This window comes from Rhea pennata, chromosome 3, assembly GCF_028389875.1.
Source record: "Rhea pennata isolate bPtePen1 chromosome 3, bPtePen1.pri, whole genome shotgun sequence".
Classification (NCBI taxonomy): domain Eukaryota; kingdom Metazoa; phylum Chordata; class Aves; order Rheiformes; family Rheidae; genus Rhea; species Rhea pennata.
Window position 1 is genome coordinate 12,605,603 of NC_084665.1, and position 19,008 is coordinate 12,624,610.

Below are 19,008 nucleotides of genomic sequence, written 5' to 3' on the forward strand. Positions count from 1 at the left end.
TCTTTTCCTCCTCCCTGAAACTGAAGTTAAGATGGTTATAGGTAAGTATCCATGAACTAATAAGAAAAGAAAGAACAACAGGTAAAAGGTAAATGAAACTCACTTTCAAGCTAGGCACAAACAAAAAGCTAAACGAAAAAAAAAACACCACACCACCTCTACCACAACCCATCCTAAAATCTCAGTCAGATCTTTCGCTTGTCTTAGGAGAGCATCCAGGCAGACAGTGAAATATCTGACAATTCCATACAGCCTTGGGATTGGGGGGGGGTTTCCCTCCCTTAAACTTTTAAAAACTGAGCTTTAGGAAAGCCCAGCATATAGGCTGAGCACGAAAAGAAGTTGGGTAGCCAGGAAGCTAGATTCTGTTTGCTTCTCCACATGAGCTATTGCTTGCCGATGTCTCAGTTTTTTGACTCATCTATTTGGACAGATAGATGCTATTATCACATTGATTCAGCTGTGATAAATATGATTCAATCTGTGTTCAGTATGAAGTTTTAAAAAGGATGTAATTTAGAGACCATTTATTTGTTCGTATCAGTTTTCAGATGTTGCAACAGTGCTTAAACAAGTCTGCTCAGGTGAAAGAAAATGTGCTCCATTCCCTGCTCCTCCCATGCTGGCTCCCTGCATATATACAAAAAAAACTATTGCATTGCTCTGCTTTTGTATAAAAGCAGCAAGAAATCCTCCGACTCATTTCCCCCCCCAGGCAGTACTCCCTACTTATAAGCACGGAAAAGCTTTAAAATGTGAAAGCATCCCAGCAGCACGGCATACTTACAAGGAAGCAGGGATGTGCTGTGCCTCTGGTGAAGCTGTTCCTAAAGTGACATCACAGCTTTCAGCTGACTCTGCTGTATAGCTTAGAAAAGAAAAGTTTGCATTTATGGAGCCACCAAATGAGGCAGTTCGATCGAAGGCATCAAGGGCATCAAAGGAATGGCCAAGGACATATCAGCTAAAGCAAGAGACCATTTTTGCAAGACAACAGTGATGCATGATTTGCAAGCAACTGAATGGCAAAGCAGAGTACAAAACATACAGGAGGACTTTAAAAGCCTTAATAAAAAATAATAAAAGCCTGCCACTTAAGACACAAATACAAGAAAATCCAAATTGGTGTGAAGGACAACACACAGTCCTCTGAACATGAAATATATCATTTAGTTTCAAGCCATATTATTCATGCATCACCTCCAAATATAGCCAAAGTCTAGGTTATAACACACCCAGGAACAGGAAGAGAACAGAGCAAGAAAAGCAACCAAAAAAGCAGGACAGATGAAGGCATCAATTAAAGCAAGTCACACCCCAGTTTATAATCCTCCATCCATCTCCTCTGTAGGTCAATTCCAAATATTCTTATATTTGCCAGCAACTCTGACCCATTTCTTGTTAAGCTCAGCAACATGACCATTTCATACAGCTCCATGGATATTAAGTAGAGCATAATAGGTCTCAACATCCATAAATAAGTTTTCAACTTAAACTGAAACATTTCACATCAGAAAGCTCTATGTAAGTGCCAGCCTCTGTGACCACACCACATTTTGGCTCCTGCTGTGTTGTATTAAAAAAATAAAAGCTTCCTTCCAAAACGATCTGAAATACAAGTTTAAAATGTGTGAGGAAACATACACACTACAATTTACATCCATCCAATGAGATACCCTTTCACATCAAAGACTAATCATCTCTTCTTTAGATCAGACGACCTCGGCTATTGATTAAAAAGCTTGAAAAATGGAAATTCAGCTTACTCTTTATTTCAGCTTTGACAGTATTCCTGTAAGAATCATAACTCCATCTCTTATAAAATATCATATACAAATAGAGAATCCGTTGACAATGTTGACTTGACCCTGTTTTTCACTATTTGCGTAATTCTTAACCTCATACAGTCTTCTCCTGTTTACCAGACAATATGCAAGACAAACTGTGACATCTATTCACATAGCATTTTTTCAACTTCAAAGCAATTTAAAACCAGCAAGTCTTGACACAAGCAAGCAGTTTCCCACTTTACAGACAGCGAAACTGAGGCATGCAACACCGCGATGACAGGCAAGGACATTATTCAGTAGCCAAACAAGCAAACTGCCTCTGGAAATCGTGATTCATTTCATTACCTTGCATTAGAACTAAATGCATAATTCTGTACCACAACTCCACATTCTGTGGGGTTTAGAGTGAGCCCTACTACCCTTGAATCACATTTCCATAACATAGCTAAGTAATAGGCTTCGTTGGCATAACAAATTTTCTTTGACATCATTTTTAGGGAAGCATTAAAAGCCACTCTTAAGGTTAATGATGCAATGTTTTTCCGTAATATTCTACTGTTGTCTGAGTTATATCTACTAAATCCAACTGCAAATGCTTCAAGATAGGCACCACATCTTCCTAGAACGTGGAGAGCATGTACACCTGACATGCTGTATAGGTAGGTCTCCAAAAAGGGGATCAGAGCATGCCCTTCAAAGGCTTTTCCACACACACTGTGGCTACATAGCAGCAATGTATCTCAATACTGAAAAGCCATTGTTTCAGATGTGAAATAGCTTTTTTTAAACACTGCGTGGTATGGAAAGAATTACAATAACATAATATTACATCCTGAACTAAAATGTATTTTTAGAAGTTAATTTTAGTTAGCTAAAAAACTAGCAACATGTAATTTTCAGAATGAACAGATTAACCATTAAATTTCAAATGCAGATGACAGAAATGAGAAATAACTGCTTCCACCCACCAATCTGATAGCCAAAGTTTTTACCCCAATCAAATCTTTTCTAATAAACATACAATCCTTTTAAACAAAGGGTTTTAAATGTAAGTATTACATCTTACCTAGGGAGAACACAGATGCTGCACCTTCCTAGACAACTTTGAAGAAATCATCTGCTAAAATAGACATTTTGCTGACTTGATGCAACTTCCTAAACAACAGAAGACAGCCAGTACAGTGGCGGCTTTTCATGTTGTGATAAGCTGCTTTCTGAGCTGGTTCATAGTTACAGCTCTCAATTTAACGTGATGAACACCTCAGTAACAAAGCTCTTCCATGATTCCTTCACATCAAGTTCCCCAGAACCTTACAATAGCCCTTCAGGAGGCAGCACGCTCACTTATTGTACCTAAAGATTAAGGTACGCAAAAGATTAAGGTAAGCAAAGGATTATACAATAGACTTAGTAGAAGACAGGGACACAGGATGATTGCTGCCACCGACTCTTTTCGTATTCAGCTGTTCAATAAAGCAAGCTTTAGCAGAAATGCAGAGTAAAGTTTAATGTTTACCTGTGGCCACACCTGAAGAGATGAGTTCGGTTCTGCCTGTCTCATCCACTGCATGCACTACTCTGTTTACATTGTACTGGCTTTTCGCCATAACCATGAGAAAGGAAGTTATGATGCAAGGTAGGTGGAGTACAGTAGGAAGCACCACGCAATTGTTAAGATTATTCCCGTCTATATAAAGAACAGGCCTTTTCCCTTTTAATTGTATCTTGGGAGAACACAGAACTCTTGGTCTTTACTCTCAAAAACACGGTAAGTTACTGTTTGTATAAATCATTTAAAGATAAATACATTATGTATTTGTACATTATCTTTCGTAAAAACATCTATTTTCTCAGGATTTAAAAATAAGGTACATCCATGTGGATTTCTGATGGGGAAAGAAAGTAGGAAACAGCAGAGAGGCAGCTTTCCCTCTTCTCCCTCCCCATTATTATTTTTTTTAAGCACAGAGAGAACAGAATGAAAGCCATCTGCTTTTGGTATACACTAGTTAAATTGGGCAAAAGCTATAGCACAAACATCAATCTCTGCCATCATCTCACCACTACGCCTGCACCTGAATCATCATTAGGGAAATCTGAAGATTTCCAGGAAAACAGTCTTTGAGTTCTCACCAAACAGTTACCATCTGAAATCAATGAATCTAGGTTTGTGAGCCTCCAGCTTCATGACCTGTAACTCTGAAGCACTGAGTTTTAACTGTCTTCATTTCAGAATTAAAAACTCAGGAAGAAGTAATTACAGTGTTAGTGCCAAACTTCACAGAAAACCATCGTCTTCTGCATCTCTTAGTTTAGCCATATCGGTTTTGTGAAATCTGTTGGGCTCTACGTAAGGCTGGCAAACCCTGAATTCCTGACCTAAAACCCTACTGAAGGGGGGAGGAAGTAGGCATGAGGCCACTATGAAAAAATCTTTCCAAACTAAGGCTTTTACTTTGAATCCAAGATACACTCTTCTGACTTAACATTTCTCTTCAGTCATACTCATACAACCGAGCTAGAATTCACACATGCCATAAGCCAAACATCAGAAAGACCGGGGCAAATAAAGCTTACTATTTTGGACAAATACTAAAAACAGGAGCACCACACTCCTATGCACTCCATGCTCCTCAGCTGATTCACCAACTGGTAATGAAGACAAGGATGTTTCAGATCAAGGGTGGCACTTAAAGCTCCTTACACTTTTGTACTGCTGGTATTTATTGCAGTATTGGCATTCAGCATAAAGAAGCATTCTGAAAGATATGGGTCAAGTTTTTAAAGAAATATAGATTAAACTGGTTCAAATAACGTATTTAGGAAACTACAGTCCTTTAGTGATCATTCACTTCTGCAACACATCAAGTATAGCTTGTTCTGTTCAAATATGAAGCCCTATTTGGATTTACACCAATTCAGTCAAATTACTGCACGAATTCATGGTAAACAAATCTTGGAGACATTCTTCTCGCTGCGCCACACCACAGCATGTTCACATATCTATTCCTGTTGCCATCCGTCTCAAATGTTTCTCTCCTTCGCACAGTCCCCTCAAGGACTCTCCTCCTCTCTCCATTCAGAAGCTTCCTCTCAAAATGCTCAGTCATGGCTCCTTAGAGACACCACTTTCGCACTGTTAGCCACTCCATAAAGACCCAGTGCGTAAAAACCAACTGGCAGAAAAACAAGCCTACATGCAATGTTTGGACTTGTATTGTTGGTGTCCTAGTTGGAGCTTGCCCCTCCTCTTCCTGGAGCCCACAAAAGGAGAATCAGGTCGTTGGATACTTGTCCCTCATCTTCTCTGTTCTCCACTAAGTTAAGAACACTTGATACACAAGGAGAAAGCTATTAATACTATTTTCAGGTGCACACAGACACACACACAAGACCGCATAATTCTTACAATAGCTACTGTACGCCAGGAAATGGTAACAGTCTGACAGATAAAATACAACCAGAGAGGCTTACAATTGCTCCTCATCCCCCCTTCAGCAGAGCAACACACATCGCACCAAAGAGAAGACTCTAAAGACAACATCCAAGCATAATGAGCCAGGTTTTGAACTCAAACTGAATCATCTCAATTTACTCTACTTGCATCAAACCCAGAAGCAGTATTTGTACAAAAACAAATAAAATAAAGATACTAAGCTGCTCCTGCTGAGTGAGACCCTTAGGTCCCCCTGCACTGGGAATACATGTTACCGCTCTTCTAGCATTCTAGACGGCTGGAGGCCAGTAAAAAGCACGCAAAATGCTTTGGGACACTGTTGAGAATGGTGCTTCTCAAAATAGTCCATTAAGATGCACGTATATTCCTACAATGAAAACAAAGCCTAACACTTTTTTGTGCAGCCAAAGAAGAAGATTTTGCACAACGCAGGATGGTTGAGGAGGAAAAGGGAAGTTACACCCACATTCAGGAATGAAGGTGAATTTAGCATAACCCACACCTAAATGGAACAGACTATCACAGTAAACTGGCAGCCACACCACCCACGCCATACCACCTGCTGGTTAACTAAAAGCAGCAACTCCTTACTGGGCTTAGAAGTACTTATTTTCTACTTTTCCAGCTCAAATATAACAATCTCACTGATAAAAAAGACAATCGACATTCACACCAGGAAGCACTAAGTGTCAGCCCTCCAGAACGTGCAAGTCAAACCCACGGTTACCATGCAACGAGTGCCTGACACATAGCTCAAACAAAATTTATTACCTTTTATTTACAGGCAACAGGGGACTTTCTGGGAATGCCAGAAAGGAGGGAGCATTAAAGTAAAAAAAAAAAAAAAAAAAAAAAAAAAAAAAAAATTGTGAACTGGTGTCTATCACCTAAACAGCTTAACAAAGGATAATTTGACTAAGAAAATGGACACTTTGGGATTTAATAGTAAAACAGAACAAATCACGTGGCCAGTTAGAAATTGAGAGGGAAAAAAAGTTTTTTAAGTACAGAAGGCGGGTTTCAATCCCAACTACTTCACAGAGATGAGGATAAGACCAGTGCCAAACGCTGCTGAAAATACTACCACTTATGTCACAGAATCGCAGAATGGTAAGGTTGGAAGGGACCTCTGGAGATCATCTAGTCCAACCCTCAGCATAGCCCATACGGGGACTGAACCCACAACCCTGGCACTAGCAGCGCCACGCTCTAACCAACTGAGCTAAAGATAGTTGCCAAAGTCTCTGAGTCCTACCTCCACGAAACAGCCTCTGAGACACAACCAAAATGCTTGACACCCGCACAGGTAGCTCAGAGGACACACCACTTCTGCCACCTGAAACAACAATAGACATTTAACCACGAGGGTAGTTCTGACATGCGGAAAGCTACTGCATATATTGCTTGGGCTGTTCTGTGATACAGGCTGACCAGTCTGGTACCCTGAAGTGCATTAAAGCATGAAATTCAGGGACACTGTAGTGTTTCCCAGGCTGACATCTCCTCTGTGCCACAACTGCCAGACTGCGCTGTTCAGCCTTCTACCTCCACAACCAGCAAAAGGCAGGGGAGCAGGGGGGAACCAAGAATTTCAGGAGCACAGATCAGAAGAGCCTGCACGCTTTACTGCTTTTAAAGACAGCTCTAGCTTCCTATATATTTGCCTCCAGGAAGCAAAGCCAATGCAGAGTTATACAGAGCTCCTCACTCTCAGCAGGATTAATTTATGGCTGTGCTAGTCCAGCTGGATCCTGGCAGTGAATGAGAATGCCCAAAGATGCAAATGGAGGGGGATTTCTCCACCATCTCCGAAGACAACGGAGAGGCCAAGGAAAGCATAAAGTACCATCCGATTGCTACAGCTGAGCCGACCTGAACAGTGAGCTCCCAGAGGGGGCAGACATGCTTGTCCCAAATCCCTCTCCATTATGTCAGATTATACAGCCACGTGGCAAATCTCTTCAATAATATAAGCTTTTTTGTTCCTTTTTGCCTTTAGCACAGGTGGTTTTCCTTCCAACCAGCCAAGTGATCCAACTCTTTACTAAATTCAAGGGGAACCTACAAAGGCACGTGGCTTTGCGAGAAGATTAAAAAAAAAAATAATAAAGTAGCACCCTACCATTAAATTAATTAGGTGTAATGTCACACCATACCCACGCAGAAGGGCAGCCCTTTCCAGTTCATCACTGGTTCTGGCGGGAAACAGGCTCCTGTGGCAATAAAAGCACACCCTGAGGAACAACCTTCGCCTGTCTGCCAGCATGCTGAGAACCAGCAGCCCCTATACAGCAAGGCGGGCAATCAACATAGCCCCCAAAAACATCGAAGACGACCACTACAAAATGTCTACGCTTGGTGACTGTATCTGTTGACGCCAACAGCTGAAGTTATTGCTCAAAGTCATAAAGGAGGGCTTTTGAGCTACCTCTGAGCCGCAAACATGCAGAAAGGCCTTAGTAACATTGCGCACACTGGATAACATCACGCTACAGTGGCACACATTTAATTGGCCCAGAAGATGCACTGAGGTTTTGCATCTAGGCAGACAGATCTTTTTGTTATTTTGCAAATTAAAAGGACCAGTGGGGCTATTGCAGCTCAGGAAGTGATGAATGGCCTAGTCAAGCACATTATAATAGGATATATGCAACTTAACCATGAGGGCAGAACTGTGAGAGGGGAATCTCACCGCTCCAGCCAGCCTTTCGGCCCTCTGAGCGCCCCACGCAATCTGACCCTTGCTCCTGTAACGCAGAGCTCTACGTACTTTAACTTCCACTGGGAATCGTTCAGCTACTATTATAGCAGCTGCAGAAGGGTGGCAGATTGCACAGTTGATCACTGTCTGACAGGTTTTATTTAAGTACTTGCTCACTCCCAAAGCTCTTTCCAGGCAATACGAGGCTCTACACAGATCTACCCTACCAGCTAAGAAGTGAAGGAAGGGAGCGCACTTCATCAGAGCAAGGCAGCAGGCTTGCTGCGTGGCTGTGCACGTTGTCCCAAGCAAAATCACATCAGAGATCTCTGTGGATGACTTCTGTGGAACTGAGATCATTGAGACGGTGTCACAGCTACTTTTAATGAACAAAACAGAATAAATATGAATTTATCAAATAAAATTGTCATTTATTACGGGGCTCCTCAACAGGATTCTGGGACCTCCATAAAATGTTTCTTTCAGCCTGTTAACTCTTTGCCCATTCATTTAGCTTCCCTAGAGGTAGAAAACATCTTCTCTAACCCAACCTCACTAACTGCTATTTCCAGTCTAAGCACCCTAACACTCTTTCCGTGTAATATTGGGAAATCGCACAGCGGAAAGGCCCTGTAGGCGAGACCTAGATTCAACGGCGTAAGAGTAACGATGCCAAGGCAAGAAGCACACGGCGCTGTTTCCACGGCTTCCCCACACAAACCCTTACTTGTAGCAAAGGCTGGAAGACACGCTGTTTTATTAACAATAACATGGCTATATGTGTGTGGGAAGGGGGCAGCGTGACAAGCAGGTAATGCTCTTCAGAAACAACGCTCAAACACGAGCTGCAGCCGAGTTGCCTGCTTTGTGACTTCTGGTATTTAGCAAGGGAGCTTTGCATCACTCTCTGAGGAGGCCGGGAATATCGTGCCTGGCGCTACACCTGCCTGTGCTCTCTCACAACGCGGGCACCCCTTTCTCTCTCTTTTACATGCAGAAATCAGTCACATTCCCTGCTGTATCAGATAACTTTGCCTGAAACATTTCACTAGGTTTAAAGACACTCATCATCTTACTAGTTTAAAATTGAGACTCTCAAACACATTCTGGGAACCCCACTCTTAGACGGTCTTCCCAGAGTTGGGATGTCTAAAAATGGTAAGTATGGATTTCCTTTTCCCGGAGAAGCCAGAGCAGGAGACATCAACCTGCTCTGCATGGCCTTGATACTGGCCTGCTTGAGGCTGTGCATTCAAGGTAGCACATACACTTATGCTAGATGGAGAAAAAGGTGAGTTAGGATGTCTGGACACACTGCAAAAAAAAAAAAAAAAAAAAAAAAAAGGAACCACACAGGCTACTGCTTTCAAGCAGCAAGAAATTACCCCTGAATGACAACTGTACATCGGTATCACAGAAGCAGCTGAATAAGAGCTCCAGCTACAGGGAGCACAATCCTTCCTCTGCACTTCTGTAGGACTTGCTAGCCCAGCAGATCTCTAGGGGTTTAGATCTCCCTGCGCCTCAGTGAAGAGGCTTGTGGAAACCCCAAAAGGTGACAGTCATTTTTGCATCTATGTCTCGACTTCCGGCTCCTCGTTTGGATGTTGTAAGTCTGCAACTTATTTACCGGCCTGCAGGCTGCTGCCCCACTGGAGTACCAGAGCGCGGAGGTGGTCCCCTGCCACACGGCGGTAGAATGGAAACAAAATGACAAGGTTAAAAAAGAAGTCACTGAAGATGATCTCAGAAAATACCATTTTTGTCTTTTAAAGAACAGAATGCAACTTAAAGTAAGACTAGTACGCAATCCAGAGACTTTCCTTTAACTCTTGATTTAAAGAAACAGTGGAGTTTAGCACTTTATTGCAAGAGGGGAGAACTAATAATCTGAACTTAGATACATACTGTGATGTTTAAGTGCTTAAAGAACAAAAGAAGACAAGGAAAAATTTTTAGCTTATTTCACAGAAAACGGGAACGCTTCTCATATCCAAGTTATGCCTTACACAGTACGAGGGAAACATTCACTTTACACATACGAAGGATTTATGAACAAGCATCTCCCTTCAGGACTGTTCTCAAACATGGGACAGAACAAACTACTGCCACATCTCTCTGACCATTTACGACTAACCCTGCAGAAGTAGGAACACAGGAGATTTAGTCACTGAGGAGACAAAATTTGTTTAGGACAGCTAACTGAATACTTGCACTGCACATGACAGACTTGTATTTCAGCTGCACCACCACAACTATTTGGTTTGACTCTACTGCAATCCTGGTCTCCCAAATCCCAGGCTGCACTCACTGCATGACCTATAACTAGTCACTTAACCTCCCCACAGCTTAAGTATCCTTTATTAAATACTCTGATCCACCCCAAGAAGTCTTCCAGGGACCAGATGTTCAATATTAAACAGTGACTCAAAATAATAGCATGTCAGAAGCTTTTAAGTCAGCCATGTGAAAGCGTCCATGTTTTTCTTTAGTTCAGGTATCGTAACTGTAACCTAGGTGTCTTGTACAAAAAGGTTTTCTCGTACCAATTTCACAATCAGAGTTATGCAGAATGATGGATAACCTCAGTACACATTCGATTTTAAAATTTATGTGCTTTATTTTGCTAAGGGATAACATGAAGTTGTAAGTGTAGGATTAACAAAAAAAAAAAACACTCAAGACAAAGACAAAAAGTGCTCCCCTAATCCTCTTTTCTTAAAATGCATGCCACAAAGTAGCACACTCAGCCTTCTGTCAAAAGATCTTTCCATATTAAGACCCAGAAGTACTGCTGTAGTATAGAAGAAATGTACAGAACTGATGTGAATGATTTGCAGTGAATTACTATCTCAAAAATAAAGTTCTTGGTATTAACACCACTGCAAAGGTGGGGGGGGGGAGAGCTCTCATTTATACACAGTGGGGTTGCATTAAACATTCTCGTAAAGCTATTAGTACGGTGAAACCACCAGTGAGGATGTAGGCATGACTAATTCTAAACACTAGCAGCTAGACTCAGAAAATTAATGATTAACAAAAAAAAAAAGGAAAAAAAAAAAAAAAACAACAAAAGCCAGTGGAAAAGCAGTTTCTGTCTTTTTACATTTTCAGTATCATGATAGTGTCATGATTGCTGCTCCTTACCCAAATAACTCACTGTTCCCTATCCAGCAACATTTATCCCGTACTACAGTAGTTATCCAGCACTAGTTTAAATAATTTTGGGCTCTTTCATGTTCCACAGAAAACCCTGAAACTTCTAGAATAGCTAAGTAACAGTGACTAATATAGTGAAGTCCACTTCACATGATGTCCAGGATTTCTGGTGACCTTTCCACATAATATGATCTGACTGGTAAGAACTTAAGGTTAAAAAGACTTTGCCTGAGTCACAAATGACTAAACCAAGAGAAACCAAGCCTAAAGATAATAAAACTGAGAGCAAAAGACAAGTTTCATCTACTCGTTACATAGGGAGGATGAGCACCCTTGAGTGTCCAGACTATTAAGGGAGTGTTTATACTCCACAGGAAGCTGATGGTTCCCAGTTTAAAAGCCTCTCGGGGTTCCTGCGTTATCAGCAAGCTTGGGCACACAGCAGCGAGTCCTTCTCCCGTGCAACGGCATCGGGCCACCAAGAGCGAGGCAGAACGTGTCCATGGTTAAACAAGCTCAGTAACACGCACAGTGGGAGAGACCAGAGCATCTCCGAGGCAGGCTGCTGGCAAGGGCAGCAGCCAGACAAGCAGAGCATTTCCAAGCCAGTTTCTTAATCAATAATTTGAAGTGAACGCTAGGCATATTGCCATTTCAGAAGAATAACAAAATAGAAATAACCTTTGTATCCACTGATTTTAAAGTCCAACTGACTTGCATGTAAATTAATCTCAATACAGACTTGCTCACTAACAAAGCAGAAATCTCATCTGGCAATACCAAGAGGAAAAAAAGAAAAAAAAAAGAAAGAAAAACTGCAAATTATGCTCCCACCTGAAACTTCATGACTATATATTGACCGTTTAAACAGTAAAAACAAGAGCCCTACAAGGCGCTCATAGCCTGAACTCTTGACTAGACCAGAAGCAGCATAGTTAGCTATTCCCATGGCCTCTACAGCTTGACCTGGTACGAATTTGTAGTATTCTTCTTCCCTCTCTTTTGATAAAAGTCACATAAAGAAACAAAAATATTTAGCATTCTGCAGCGTAATATAACACAGATTTCAGCTTGTGTGCAAAGGTGTTAAAAAAGGCAGTGTAGAAATGAAATACATTTAAAACAATGCCTGAAATAATATTCACAGGATTAAAAAAAAAAAATAAAATAAAGAAAAAAACCCTCCTATTGTAACAGCATGAAAGAAAAAAAAAGAAGGAAAAAGTACTCTCTGAAACTCACCCCAGGCAGTATTTCCTATTGCAAACAATGACAAGTGACAGTCTGTAAGGGACACACCATAAAAGCGTAGAGGTACAAAAGCAAAACAAAACCATCATCTGTGCATTATTCAACATTATAAACAAAACACTTTAAACATTGTACACATTAAAATATTTGAGTACAAGCACAATGCTCTAACTTTTAAATTACTAACATTAAGTAGAAATTCAACAGTTAAAGAACAACCAGATTAAGAGATGAAGCACAAACATACAAGAGCTCACAGTCTGAAGTCCCATTCATGCATTTAAATCCATGATGGCAGACAGGAAAAACAGTGTGATATGACTGATAAATCTGACTGGAGCTTAAATAATTAACAGACGATGGGGAACTCTACTGAGAACCTACCGATCGCTTACTATCAGTTACTAACCTCTGCCTCAGCATCTTTTTTTTTTTTTTTTTTTTTTTTTTTAAGATAACCTTACAGATCTGCATCTTACAAAGTAGTAGAGATTCCTTTACATTAAAATCTCTTATTGTAAGCAGCAATAAAAGTGTTTGCAAAGATGCACTACTACTACACTATTACAGTAATTCAGAATCTATATAGTAGCTCTCGTGTAATTGTCTAATAAAATAAGGAAAAATACTTTAATTGCAGGTTTTTACAAAAGTTTAAAGATATGTTAAAAAAAAAAAAGAAAACTCACATATCCACAAATTAATGAGTATTCTGCAATGAAAAACTGTACTTAAAGAAGTCCAGCACTTACTGGACACAACAGTTTAGAGAAGATAGTTTAGAATCAAGGATTCAAGAGACTTTAGAAGGGCAAAATAGCTGTTTATGGTATACAAGTTTAAATTAGAAAAGAACGCGTGGCTACCCAGAAAAATCAGTTTTAGAAACTTAGCATCTTTTTCTGATGATAGAAGTCATTACTAATTTAGTAATGCAGGCACTGGTAAAATGGAGTTAGTTAAATCAGTTCCTAATCCTGACAATTTAGCTGTGTGTCTGGATCCATCCAGATTTGCAGAAGGCTCTCTATAACTAATTGCATGTAAGACAAATCATAAAAAAAACCTACATAGATCGGCAAGGGGCTTTAATCTCAACTTCAGCAGGTATTAAAGGGTAACTCAACTATCTGTGTCACCTCCTACTATCTGAGCAAAGCCATTTATTCAGTATGCATAATGACGCAATTTTTTTCTCAATATATTCTTATCTTTAAGGTAAGAGTGTAAAATGAAGAAGCGAGACCAATTATGTAGCAGAAAAAAGGCTATTTTTGAAGGTGTTTCCAGCTCCTTTTCACTCAACAGCACTAGTCAAACTCCCACAAGCCTTCAGCAGATGAAAGGCGAGACAACTTCACACAGCTCACCAGTGTTAACCCTGTTATTACCTTCATCAGTACCTTCATCAAACAGCTACACACGAATTACTTCATATTACACCCTTACGCAGCCTTTTAATCACATTGTCTTGGCATTTGGTTACAGCAGCAGTTTAGCTCCTATCTGTCATCACCACAAGAAAAACATTTCTATTTCAAGGAAGTGCCTAAAGAGTAGGAGTAGTTGTTACAGCAGTTTCTAAGGTTTTCACTGGCACTCTAGAAGTGAATTCCTGCCGGGCTCATAACCACTGTATGCCCTAGTTGGGGTCATTAGCCCCGCTACACTATTTAATCCCATCTCCATACCACTTTATCAGAAGAGACATGAAACTAGAGCAGAGACTTAAAATCTTACATAAACAATTTTATTTGTGGGGTGGAGAAGAGGAAAAGACAGAGTAAAAACTGTAAAAAACAAACAAAAAAAAAACACACACAAAAAACACTATCTTGCAGATGGCTTAGGGCCAGGCTACTAGCACTCATTTAAAGGACACAGATACTCATGCCCATGAATGCCTCATTACTGCATAAAGAAAGGATTCAGGTATCCTGCTTTCTCCTTATTTCTCTGAAAACCTTCTCTCCTCACCCCAAACTCTCTCAGCCACCTCATAAACAGAAAGGAGATTTAGTTCAGCTAAAGCAAATAGTACAGTCAAAAAAAAAAGTCAATGGAAAATGATGCGAATTGATGAGAAAAGTTGTAGTATTTATCTTTCTTGCAAGTATTTCTACGAAATACTTTTAGAACTACAATTTCCACACTTTGGTGCTTACATTCACGCAAGTACACTCACTAGAAAAGGATGTTTTTAAAGTGGCAAGTAGCTGTTCAGGTGCCCATGAGCCAGAGGAAAGAAGTATTTTTGTAATACCACTCTGCACCATTTAACATAATTTTTGGTAATCTCTTGCTGAAGACCATACTAAAACTTATTTTTTTAAGTGAATTCAAGTTCTAATACTCAAAATACTTGTGCTTTCTTTTCTTTAGCTACATTCAGCTTTCACAGATCTCTCACAATATGCAGCAAGCACAATAGGAAAATGACTGTATCCACCCCTTTATTTACAGGTTAAAATACAGAATCACTAAGGAGCTGCTTCATCAACCACAGAAAAGTCTGAACAATTTGGGTAATGCACACTGAAACTTGTCACCTCCAAATGCTGGCGGGATAAGCAACAGTAGTTCTCCCTGAACAAGCTTGTTCCTTCTACATTCGAATTCAGGGAAAAGAAACTGTCCAACAGCAGCATCCTTTGGAGATTTCACTGTCATATAAAGGTCCTCACCTAGCTCAGTTTTGACATCAGCTGAACTAACACTCTGCTATTAAATTTACTGCTTTTCTTTGAATTCTCTTACAATACAGTTGCACAACACACTGCCTGTTTCGTCTGCAGCTAGTCTGTTCCTCTGTCATCAGTTACACCAATAAAGTCAGCCAACCTTCTTTAGTGTTCAGCTAGATTTTATATTACCTCTCATTATTCCCTCTTAATTGCAGAGGAAGAGCATCACCCTGATAGGAGGGGAGGGAAAAAAAAAGGTAACAGCATCCCTGAAACGGGCATAGCCTTCCAGCATGATTCTTGCCTTCATCTCCCGATACAGTGCCTAACTTGATACAGTCAGTCCTCATGATCTGCCACTAGAAAAATTAAGATGAAAATATCCTTTAACAGAAAAAATGCTGTAGCAAAGGAGTACCTACACCTGTAAAAGTACCCGTTATCAACGGCTGTAACATAGGCCATACTACTGGGGGAGGGAAGAGAATAGTGAGATTATTTAAGGAAAAAAAGAAAAAAAAAAAAAAAAAAAAGTTCAGCTAAAGAGGCATTAAGCTTGCTGGGATCTCCTGCACATACTCCAGTCCCTGGGGGTGGCAGATTACGGGTTTCACTCGGCATCCCAGCGGGCAAACTCGGCATGCTTTTAACGAAAGGCGCCCAAGAAGAGCCCCGCTCCGCTCCGCTCCGCTCCGTCCCCCCCGGCCCTTCGCGCCGGGCCGCCACGCTGCGCTTCCACCCAGCTCCCGTCGCTCCGGACGGCGCGACTTCAAACTCGGCCAGCGCCGCGATGGCGCGCGGCTCGCTCTGCCCCGGCCCCTCTCCAAGGCGCCGGGGGCAGGCGCAGCCCGGGGACACCCGGCGGCGAACTCCTCCGGCAGCTCCTCCCCCGGGCCGGGCCGGGCCGGGCCGGGCCGAGCAGGGCCGGGCCGAGCCGAGCCGGGGGCAGTTTCGGCCGCCCCCGGGCTCCCCCCGCAGGGCTCGTCTAACGAGTTGATCCCGACGTGGAAGAGGAAGAGAAGGGCAGGCTGGAAGGGGAGGGGGAGACGGAAGGAAGGGAGAAAAGCACGAGGGAAGAGGAGCGCCCGGCGGCGGGGGGAGGGGAGGGGAGGCCCGGGCGGGGGGTCGCCGCCCCCTCACGGCCGCGGGATCCATTTTCTCTCCGGCTCCGTCGCCTCGGTCCCCGCCACAACTTTCCCCGCCGGGGGAAGGAGGGGGGGAGGCCCCTTCCTGCCGCCGCCGCCGCCGGGCCGAGCCCGCGGCCCTGCCCGCCCGGGACTCACCGGCATCATCTTGGAGCCGAACCGCATGGGGGCGGCCGGGGCCGGGTCCCGCCGCCCGGGCCGAGGAGAGCGGCGGCGGCCTGGCGAGGCGAGGCGAGGCGCGGCGGAGCGGAGCGGAGCGGGGCGCCACGCGGCGCCGGGAGACCTGTTGCGGGAGGCGCCCTCCCCGCCCGCTCGCCGCTTTGTTGCCGCCGGGCGCCGCTCGCCCGCCGCCGCCGCCGCCCCCGACTCTGCTCCGAAACTAACCCCGGGCCGGCGAGGAGGAGCCGCCGCGCCCCGCCCGCCGCCCTCCCCCAGGAGGGGCCGGCGCCGGGGCTGGGGCCGGGGAAGGCGGCGGGGGCCGCGGCGCGCTGCGCGGAGGCGCTGGCCCGGGCGCGGCTCCCAGCCCGGCTCGGGGCGGCGAGGGTAGCCGGGACGCGTGGCCCCTCGCGTGTCGCGTCCTCGCGGCTGCCTCCCACGCGCCTGCGGCGGCCAGGCCCGTGGTGAGCAGGCACAAACGTAGCCACGGGCAGGCTCTTACGGTCTAGGTGCGAGAAACGCGGACGTGGAGCGACTGGCCGAGGTCTCCAGCGCTTACGGAGCAGAGCTCGGCTCGTCCCGTGCAGCCTGCGCCTTCGCTGCCACCGCGGACCGACGGGCTCACTCGCAATCCCTCACGTACCAAACCACTCTAGTACCCCTGCGCGGGGCAAATTTGACGTTCGTGGTACGGTGGGGAAGCCAATCCTTGCGGAACAATGTTCGGGTTCTGTAACAAACAAAAAGTCCTACAAATCCATACTATAGCTGGGCTGTGCCCATGTGTCTGCCTCCCTTAGAAACCTCCCCACGTCTTTTAGACGGATACAGAGGCATAAAGGATCTCAATTCCTTGGACCAGTTGCAGGATATACTTTAAACCTAAGTATTTTGATAGTAGTGCTTTAAAAGCTTAAGAAAGGTTAGGAATGAAAGTATGTTAAATCCACATTGTTACTGGATTTTGTAGGAAAAACAGCACCGTTTTCCCTACTTCTATTAAAATCTTCCCAGTAATTACCCAGAATAAGAAGGAAGAGGGTTCTAAGTTCCCAGATGGAGAATAAAATGAAGACCTAATCTGTATATATACATTCCTATTATCTAAAGCAGTAAAGAAGCTGAAACAGCAGTAGTAAAAATCCAAGTAAACTTCCTCAGCAATAATCAAGTATTGTTTAATACAGGAATCACTGTTATAGCTGGGGGGAGAAACGAAAAAAGAGATCAAAAAGCTATTTTTGTAGTTGCCTAATTACAGTAAGGAAAAACAACAGACAGGTTTTTCCACAGCACTTTGAAATGTAGCAATATCTGAAACACGTCCCAGAAGTGTCTTAGATCTGTTTTGAGTCGGCTGTGCAAAGGCCCCGCCATCCTCTGCCGACCAGCTATCGCTCAGGAGGGGATTTCAGCTGCGGGAGAAGCTGAAAGGTGGACAGGCTCCCGCCGCGCGTCCAACCCGCGCTTCAGCAGCGAGGCCCGCTGCGCCTCCCCGCACAGAGGCGTCAGGCGCACTTGCAAGTCAGCCGTTCCCCTGTAACCGCTTGCCCACCACCGCGGCGAGTTCAACCCCCCGCTCTCCCGCAGTGTTTTTCTTTAAAACGTGCTGGCTCCAGAGGAGAAGCCGCGAGAAGCCCTTTCCTGCGACAAGGGTTGCAGGAGGAAGCGAAACGCCCGCGTTGCGGGCTTAGAGGCCTGGCGCACACTGCGTGCCCTGAATGCTCCCCCGCCGCCGCCCGGCCGTTACGAGAGAAACCGCGCGACCCCCGCCGGCCCTCAGCAACGCTCCCCGCGGCCGGCCCGCCCGCGGCGCCGCCCCGCGCCCGCGGCCCGCCAATGAGACGCCGGCCGCCGGCATGACATCACCTCCCCGCGCCGCCATTGGCCGCGGCCCGAAAACACGGGCCCGTCTCCTGGCAACGGCGCGGCGTCACGAGGCCTGGCGGGCGCCCGCCGGGGCCGCGCGCGGGGGCGCGGCCTGGGCAGCCTTCGAGCGGGCGGCTGCTGCGCGGGCGCTCTCTGCGCCCGCCTCAGAAACGAGGGCACCAGCACGGCTTCAAACAAAGTTTTAGCACTCCAACTTTGGGTGAGCGCTGCGCCTGTCACTAGTGGAGAGCGCGCCATAAACACTGCCTTACGGCCTCTGGCCACGTGTGGCTCCGTTCAGGCTCACCGCCTGAACGTACCAGCCAGCTACCCAAAGGAGCTCTCCAAGTCCAGGTTTCATTTGCTAGGACCTTAGTCAAAGTTTGGATTTATTCTACAATGTAAAAATAATTGCATGTCAAAGCACAAAGCATAGAGAGATGTGTTTTTTCCATAATTAATTCTCTACTGAATTTTCAGGAGTATCTACCTCATAAGAGAGAAAATAAGAGGCACCGTTTTTTAATCTGTTCCCCAAATGTTGGTGAAAATCGTTTCTAACTCCATAAAATCAAATTGGAAACAGCTAAATAAAAATCAACTGGAAAAGAGGCTTCAGATGCACGCATGTACGTGGTTATCCTATTTTGCTACTACATGACTCTTGCAGGCCAATCCACGGAGGTCTCTGTTGGCACAACTTCTGATTTTTGTATCTTCCACACAGCACTACAACCCTATCCCTGCTAAGGAAACTAATCTTCAAGGAGTGTCCTTATTTTCTTCCAGTTTTTGT

At 44.2% G+C, this 19,008-nt stretch overlaps 1 protein-coding gene across 3 annotated transcripts in view; it reads right to left on the reverse strand.

Moving 5' to 3' along the window:
- TP53BP2 (tumor protein p53 binding protein 2) overlaps nucleotides 1-16,541 on the reverse strand; it is a 49,640-nt gene extending 33,099 nt beyond the window's left edge. Inside the window, exon 1 of one of the 3 annotated variants that reach the window (XM_062571577.1) lies at nucleotides 16,326-16,541. In XM_062571577.1, the coding sequence (XP_062427561.1) occupies nucleotides 16,326-16,352 (27 nt within the window). In that variant the 5' untranslated portion in view covers nucleotides 16,353-16,541. Of the gene's footprint in view, nucleotides 1-3,306; nucleotides 3,358-15,621; nucleotides 15,637-16,325 lie in introns of those variants that run through there. The other 2 variants (XM_062571575.1, XM_062571574.1) reach the window with 2 other exon arrangements.
- Between the last annotated feature and the right edge of the window lie 2,467 nt (nucleotides 16,542-19,008).